Source organism: Myotis lucifugus, unplaced genomic scaffold (genome assembly GCF_000147115.1).
Source record: "Myotis lucifugus unplaced genomic scaffold, Myoluc2.0 scaffold_2042, whole genome shotgun sequence".
Taxonomy (NCBI): Eukaryota; Metazoa; Chordata; class Mammalia; order Chiroptera; family Vespertilionidae; genus Myotis; species Myotis lucifugus.
The window spans coordinates 3,411-11,525 of NW_005873090.1; the positions used below are offsets into that span (position 1 = coordinate 3,411).

The 8,115-nt window shown below is 66.6% G+C and overlaps 1 protein-coding gene across 1 annotated transcript in view; it reads right to left on the reverse strand.

Annotated features, from left to right (window-relative positions):
- Positions 1-276: 276 nt before the first annotated feature.
- Positions 277-8,115, reverse strand: part of FOXK1 (forkhead box K1) — a 14,689-nt gene continuing 6,850 nt past the window's right edge. The window contains exons 4-10 of the mRNA XM_023748894.1: positions 5,600-5,756; positions 5,061-5,207; positions 4,072-4,265; positions 2,506-2,672; positions 2,136-2,423; positions 1,202-1,426; positions 277-745 (exon numbers count right to left, since the gene is read on the reverse strand). Of these exons, the coding sequence (XP_023604662.1) occupies positions 477-745; positions 1,202-1,426; positions 2,136-2,423; positions 2,506-2,672; positions 4,072-4,265; positions 5,061-5,207; positions 5,600-5,756 (1,447 nt within the window). The 3' untranslated portion in view covers positions 277-476. The remainder of the gene's footprint in view (positions 746-1,201; positions 1,427-2,135; positions 2,424-2,505; positions 2,673-4,071; positions 4,266-5,060; positions 5,208-5,599; positions 5,757-8,115) is intronic.

Below are 8,115 nucleotides of genomic sequence, written 5' to 3' on the forward strand. Positions count from 1 at the left end.
CAAGTTAATGCCAATGGATGCTCCTGGGCCACGGTTTTATTGGGAAGACGTCATGAACAGCTGGAAATCGGACCGCCCGCCTGTCTCGCCGGTTCCGATGCATGCGCAGGAGCGGAGTGCGCGTCTGTCCCTCGGAGGCCTGCCTGGCCGGCTCTGCTCACGGCCGGGGGCCTGGGGTCTGGTCCTCGGGGTGCGCAGCCTCCCCACGCCCCCGCCGGGTCTGGGGGACAAGCCGTGCCCGGGGAGAGGAAAACAAAGAATCCCAGAGCCATACAATCAGCTGTCTGAACGCGTTTATGTTTAGTCTCGACTGCGGCAGGGGCAGGAGGTGCCGGCAGGGAGGACGAGTGTCAGGAGCAGGCGGGCGGGCCGGCCTGTCCGTGTGGTGTGTGCTCGGTCCCAGGCGGCGATGTGGGCGTCGTGGTCCAGCCCACAGTTCCCTTTGGCGTGCGTCCCACTCCACCTCCTGGGGGACGTCACTCCCCGGTCCCGGGCCCCTGCGGGCCGGCAGTGGTGATGACCCCGGCCTGCGCGCTCACAGTCCCACTGGGCTCCTCCAGCCGGGACCTCTTCACCTCGGGCTCCCCGGTGGCGGCGGCAGAGGTGACGGTGGTGGCTGACGTGGCGGTGGCGGTGGTGGTGGCGGCTGCTGGCTCCTCGGGCCCCACCTCGCACACCCGGGCGACCACCACGGGAGTGGACGAGCTGGCCTGGGCCGCCAGGAGCTGCAGGGGGCTCGTGAGGGCTGCGGGGAGGGAGAGAGGTTACTGATGGGACCAGCGCTCCCAGCAGCCCCGGGCCAGCCGCCCACCTGCTCCCACCTCAGCTGGACTTTCCTTCCCATGAACACCCCACCTTAACCCCGAGGGGTGCACTGTCCCTGTCTACTCCAGTACCTGCCCACTCCCCTTCCTCTGCCTTCCTGAGCACCTGGCTGAGAACCGAAGCCCTCAGCCCTCAGCCCTCAGCCCTCAGCCCTCAGCCCCGGTCCCCACCACGTGTGTCCGTCCGATGCCCCTGCCCTCTCAGCCAGCTGGTGTGAGCTCTGCGACGGGGACTTTGCTTAGTGTTACAGTGCCCGGTGCTTAGCAGCTGCTCAGCTGGTGGATACCGACCGGCTGCCGGGATGGCCTGGGAAAGGGGCCCCTGGGCACTGACTGTGCCTGAACCCCGGGCTACAATGCGGCACGGAGGGCCTCACCGTAAGCGCTGCCGGCTACACTATTGGTGGGGACCGCGTGCCTTCCGTTTTGCGTGACGGCCCGGACCGGAAGAGGGTGCTGCCCGATGCTCACGGGCGTGGCCGGCTGCAGGATGGTGACCGTGTGCCCGGGGACGCCAGGGGCCATCTGGCTGGCCACCGTCTGGATGACTCGGCTGGTGGCGGGGATGGTGGCGAAGGCGATGGTGGGCTTCTCCTCCAGGCCTAGGGAAGAGCGCGCGTCAGGGACCGCCTCGCCAGCGGGCGGCCGTGGCCATGGGCTGCGGGTGTCAGGCACTGACACTGGGAAAAGCCATCGCTTCTCAAAAGGAAAGTCGCACCGAGGAGGTAAGTTTTAAAACAACAGGAAAGCGATTCACAGCCTTTTAAACACACGTGTAACCGTCACACTTTACAACAGGAAAGTGATTCACAGCCTTTTAAACACACGTGTAACGGTCACACTTTACTGCCAGGGTGACCGAGGAACAGGATGCTCCTGGGAATGACTGGCCTCCAGGCAGACCCGCTGTGGCGAGGCTTCCCATGGCCCCCACGGCTGGGATTACCCGTTAGTTACCGTGGCCCAGGTTCCAGCTCAGGGCTTTGTAACTAGTTTTTACTTTAAATGACTTCTAAGGGCTCCTCACTGGTGGCTCGAGAGGCCTCATCCTCGGATCCCAGGCCCCAACCTAACAGCGCACCTGGGGGTGCGAGCACCTGGCTGCTGCTCACGAGGAGGGTGTGCTCTGGAGGGTGACCCTGCTGACTGCACGGGACAGACTCCCCAAAACACAGGAGCGGGGAGCACGGGCAGCAGGCTGAGAGCCGTCGGCCCCAGAGACTGCCCACCCAGACCCCTGGGCTCTGCACCCCCAAGGCCCAGGCTGACACTCTACCTCCCGGAGCCCCGGAGGGACCACAGGGCTCTCACCTCTCGCCTCACTGCCCAGGTCCAGCACCGCGGTGCCTGCGGCTTCGTGGGCGCCCCCTGCCGAGGCCTGGTTGGTGGTGAGGATGTACCCGTTGGCGGAGCTGGCGGAGGACGTGACCACCCTGAGCATGGTGACGGGGGGCGCCTGCTGCACCACGTGGATGGCGTGGCCTGGGGGCTGCTGTGCCGTCACGATGGACGCAGGCATGTAGGCCACGGGCTTGGCCACTAAACTAGGAGGTCGGGGGGGCACAGCCATGATCACGGGCTGGGCGCTGACGGGAGAGCCTGCGGAGAAGGAGCGTGGGGTCAGCGGGCCCCACAGCCCCGGCCGGGTCTGGTCTGCCCGCCGCAGGGGCCCCGCTCTTACCGGGCGCGCTCTGGGAGTAGCGGTACTCTGGAACAGAGGCGAGCTTCGACCCAAAGTCAGGGTCGTGTGGAATGGGGGAGCCCTCTCGAGACAGGCACTCTGGAGTCTGTAGGCCGCTGGAGCGAGGGGACATCAGCCCGGGGTGGGTGGGTGAAGCCGGAGCGCTCCTGAGATCGGGGAGGGACCATGAGAGGGACCACGTGGTGAGTGCGCGGGAAGCAAGGCTACTTAACAAAGTGGAGGCGCCCGAGGATGCGGACCACGTGCGGCCTGGCCTCCCCTGCCCTCTGTCCCCACAAGGGGTCCCCACGCCTGCAGCGACGACGAGCTGCCCGGCCACCGTCACAGCCCAGCCCCGGGTGGACGCGGTGCTGCTTGTGGCCACAGACGAAGCCACGTCCCGAGCACCTGCTCTCCAAGGGACCAGTGTCCCCCGGGAAAGGGCTCTGTCCTCTGTTCCCCACACGAGCTCTGTGGGCCGGGCACTGACTTCCCGCCAGGAGAGCCTGCGCGGGGCAGAGCCACGCTCCCGAGTGACCCGTGCCCCCCGAGTGACCCACCGGGCCTGGAACAGCCCCCTCCTCCAGCCCCGCCCGCCGGCTGCGAGCATCGGGCCTCTCCCCTGGGGGACTGTCAGTGACACGGCCCCCTGTGCCCCGAACACGCTGGGTAAACCGTCCCACGGGCGCAGGACGCTGGGCCCCAGATGCAGCGGGGGAAGCAGCCTGCATTCTGTGTCTGTGACCCACGGCAGACACCCCTCTCCCTCCCTCACCGACAAGGTGCTGTCCCCGCAGCAGGGACCCTCCCTCTGGCCGGCCTCCTGCCTCCCGACCCCTGCTGGCCGGAGTCCTCGCCTGGAGACCCCACGCGGTCACCCCGTTGGTGAAGGCGCTCGAACGTACAACTTCCTGTCTGGGCCTCGTGGACCTGGCTTTACTCTACAAAACCAAACCCATTTCCACCCACCTCTGCCCCCAACACAGGCCGAGACCCAGCCCACAGCAAAGCTCTGCTTCCCTGTCCTCCTGGTCTGGGGGTTCCCTCCCCCCAATTCCCTGTGCAAATTCTACGTGCAGCACAAGATCGGGGGCCCAGCTTCCAATGTGGCCCCGAGGACAACCCTTCACAGACACCCCGCACACAGGGTTCCCGGGCAGCGCTGGCACCGAAGGCGCCCGGAACATCCCCCGAGCCGCTCATGGGCAGAGCAGCCCCCAAAGCTCGGGAGCCCTCACCTCCAGGGCCTCGGGGCGCCTGCTTTGCAGGTGGGTTCACAGGCCTTTAGGGAGGTGCTCGAGCTAAAGGAGTCAGCAGGGTGGGCCCGGTCCCGGGACGGCGTCCTCACAGGAAGGGGAAGCGCGGACAGAGAGCGCCACGCGCCGCCAGCCTCCGCCAGACGCCTTCCCACCAGCGCAGCCTCTCAGAGCCACGTGCAGGGGCAGCCACGGTTGCCGACTGCAGGGCTGTGGCCCACGGACGCTGGACAGTCCCTCCCTCGGGACAAGGGGAAGGGCGGTGAGTGCCCAGGGGCCGGTGTGGAGTGGCTGCGGGTGGCCGGCTCACCTGGAGGACAGCGGTCCGAAGGGGGTGCGGAAGCAGGAGACGCCCCGCTGCCTGCGCTTCCGGAAGGCCTGCTCCACCAGCTTGGCTTCGGAGGCCGGGTCGATGCGCCAGAAGGACCCCTTCCCGGGCTCCTCCTGGGAGCGGGGCACTTTGATGAAGTAGCGGTTCAAGGAGAGGTTGTGGCGAATAGAGTTCTGCAGGCAACAGAGATGGCACCGCTCGCTAGCGCATCCGAAAGTCACGCCCAGCCGCCCCCACCAGGACGCAGGGATGCGGGACGAAGGTGACAGGACCGGGGTTCAGGGGTCACACCGGCGACGGCTCCCGCGGGCTGGCCAGGTCACTCATGGGGCAGTGCAAAGGCACAGGTAGTTTTTCCTGTCAAAGTCCAGGTCAGCATTGCTCCCATTCTTTAGAACAAACGCGAGACAGGAAACGCAATCCCTGGTGGAGGGGGTGTCCAGGTCGAAGCCGGCACCGAGCCTGGCTGGGTGGTTCAGTGGGTAGAGCGCCGGCCCTTGGACTAAAGGGTCCCGGGTTCAATTCCGGTCAAGGGCACACACCTCAGCTGCAGGCTCAATTCCTGGCCCTGGTCGGGGTACATGCAGGAGGCAACCAATCGATGTGTTTCTCACATCGATGTTTCTCTCTCTGTCTCTTGCCCCCTTCCACTCTCTCTAAAAATCAATGGAAAACTGTCCTTGGGTGAGGATCAACAAGAATAACAAACAAAACCCCGCACCGAGTCCACTGGCAAAGGAAAGACACTAGGAGACACACGATGAACGGGACACGCTGGTTACGCCCAATGCAGACAGTCTGATGATCCCACGCAAAGGAACGCACCGTGACGGACACGTGGCTGTGAGCACAGAGCCCAGCAACGTGACGCGCGGGTGTAGCCATCCGAGGGCGGGGCCGGACGCCCCGGGATGCAGCCCATTTGGACGCTCTGCGGGGCCACGTGCCGTGCCGGGCGCGAGCCTCACCTGCCAGCCCTTGTCGGCCGTCCGGTAGTAGGGGTAATGCTTGGTGATGTGGGCGTAGATGCCGCTTAGTGTCAGCTGCCGGTCCTGCGCCGAGGAGATGGCCTGCACGATCAGCTGGGCGTACGAGTAGGGCGGCTTCGACTCGTCCTGGGGAGCAGAGCAGGCAGCGTGAGCGAGGCGGCCCCCGTCCATCCCACCCACGGCCTCCCGCGCAGAAGCGCCAGCGGGACAGGTCAGCAGTGTCTCCTTCAACCAGCCCCGGCCACCTGCACACCCGCCACGTGCTCCGCCCGCAGGGAGAAGGGTCTCGTCACGATTTGCTGACACCTCACTCCTCACCTCACCGCTGATTTTAAAAGTCCTGGGGGGGGGGGGCGGGGGGGAAGGAACCGAGACCGTTGTAAGGCAAAACCTTTCCTCGTCTCAGACACTAAGTGAAACTCTGAAACTGTCTGGTCATCAGCAGACGGGATGCGGGGAATGCGGGGAGAAGGAGCAGGCGCAGGAGGTGGGCGGGAGGGGCGGGCTGCAGGCGAGACCTTGGGGCTGTCTCCTCCGGACGCGTCTGCCTGCTGCTCCGAGGCGGCCTTGGCGGCGAACTCCGCGGCCAGCTGCAGGTCCGAGGTCACGTTCTGGACGAATCGGTAGCTGGAGGAGCCGGCCCCACGTGGACTGGCCGGGCAGGAGTTGGGAACACTGCGGAGAGAGAGGACGCGCTCTGGTCACGGTCCTGGGAGGACTCTGTGCAGGAAGCGGGACCAGGGACACAGAAAGCGCCCGCACTTCCCTGCTCTGTGATTGGATGACACCGCACCCACCGGATGAAGGAGGGACCAGTTATGTCCTCAGCACAGACGCTGGCCCGGGAGGCCGAGCCTGAAGGGCAGGCGGCGTGGCTGCAGGGCCGCCGCTGTCCACACGGTGGCACCCTCAGCGAAGGCCGGAGCCGGGTGCTGCTGCAGGAACGTTTCAGGGGGGCGACCAGCCCTGCCGGCCACAGCCCCCAGGCTCCTCTCCTCGGCTGAACCGGCCACCCAGCATCTCCGGCTCCTCCACGGCCGCCCAGACTGTGCTGTGGGTCCCAGGCCTGTGCCACCCAGCGTCCCGCCCGCCGGAGCGGCGGTCCAGTCACAGGCTTCGGCCCTTTTCCTCTCAGTAACAAACCACGTAGAAACACTGGCCCTCACCTTAATTCCATCACAGACATTCCGAGAACACCCATGACAGCACGGCGCCTCCACGGCACCGGAGGAGCCTGTGTCCCCGCCTGACGCCCTCCCCTCATGTCCCAACACCCGCAGCTGAGCCAGGCCCTCCCCCAGAGCGCCCCGTCTCCGGCTGGGAGGGACCCCGGTGACACACGCTGCCCTGCAACACCTGGGGGCGGGGGGAGAGGGCATCGTGAGAAGTTGCTACTGAGGAGGAAGGTGAAGGAAAGAATGAAACCCTGACCGCGAGCAGCTGGTGAGGGACAGCAGCCCTCAGCTCCCGGGCGGTCAGAGTGCCTTCCAGAAAGGCCCGCGTGGGAGCGGAGACTCTCAGGACCCTCCCTGGGAGTCCCTGCTCTGCCCCCCGGGTCCCCGAACACGCCGAGCGGTGCTGTGTGTGCACAACGTCACGACACCCAAACGGGACGCTGGCAGGAAGCAGCACCGCACCTTCCGGGCGTGGCCCTGACACACCTGCTGGCGAGGTTGGCGGAGGGGAGGGTCGTCCCAGTGCCCCTGCCACGCACGCAGCCGGGCTTTTCCAGTGCGTCCTGGGAGCCACGGCCACGCGTGAAGCCGGGGCGGGGAACACGCAGCCCGTGGCTTCTCCTGAGGTCCCGTGAGGCCCACACCGTCCACGCCCTCCTGGACCCGACCCCCCCCCCCCCAGTGGCCACGCAGCCCTTCCCCAGCCGCTATTTTTGTGGGAGATCAGAGAAAACTGCTGTCCCGCCCTCAGAAGGCCGACCGCAGAGAAAACTGCTGTCCCGCCCTCCGACCTCCAGCGGAAGCGCGGGGCTGCCTCCCACAGGCCGACCTCCAGCGGAAGCGCGGGCGCGGCTGGCCCGGGACACAGAGCCGCTCGCAGCCTCTGCCGAACCTCGGACGGGGCCAGCCGGCCACCCTGGACATGCCTGTGCGCACACGGCTTCCGGCCTCCGAGCAGCGAGCTTCTCAATGAGCCCTTCAGCCGCGGCCGCCTGGGACCCCCCCCCCAACCCCATGCCTCCAGGTCAGGGCGGAGGCCGCTGCACGCCACGCCGAGCGCCTGGGGCTGTCGGTGCTCAATCAGAGCCCGCCGCGGGCTCTGTGGCCACTGCAGGATGGCCAGCGTCCCCGAGAGCTTCAGGCTGCTCCGCCCAAACTGCCCGGCAACGAGCAGAGCCGGAGAGAACGCCTGGAGGAGAAGCAGTGTCTCTTGGGACGTGGAGGACGCACTGGCCTCCTGGACGGAGCCGAAGCAAAGAGCCGCTCACTCAGGGCAACGCGACCGCCCAGGCGTGCGGGGCCTGGACCCGGGCGGAGAGCAGCACCGGGCACATGACTCAGGTGCCCGCCCCCGACTGCGGGTGAAAGGTGGACACAAAGCGAGATGCACGCGAGCGGCAACCGCCGCGCCTTTTATGGAAAATGACCCGAAGTCACCTTCCGTTTTAGGCCATGAGTGGCGCCTCCTCCAGGCCTGGCACTCGGCCTCAGAGACCGTCCAGGACACGCCTGCCATGTCTGCGCCCGCGCTCACGGCACTGGGCGAGCAGGCAGCGGCGTGTGTGTGTGTGTGTGTGTGTGTGTGTGTGTGTGTGTGTGTGTGTGGCCCTGCGTGCCCGCGCAGCGGACACGCTACCGGCTGGGCACATGAGCCAGCTCGGCCAGGACATCCTGTAGGAAGGACCAGGAGTCAGAAGAGTGTAAGAGCAACACTCGAAACTAGAAAGCGATGTGAAGTACGAGGGACACGCCCCACCGAGGGTCTCCGCAGGTAACTGCCTGCCGGTGCGAAGGAGAACAGTGACCGGCAGGGAGGGATGGAAGCATTCACCTCCGGTCCCGCCCCCGAAGACCGCCCC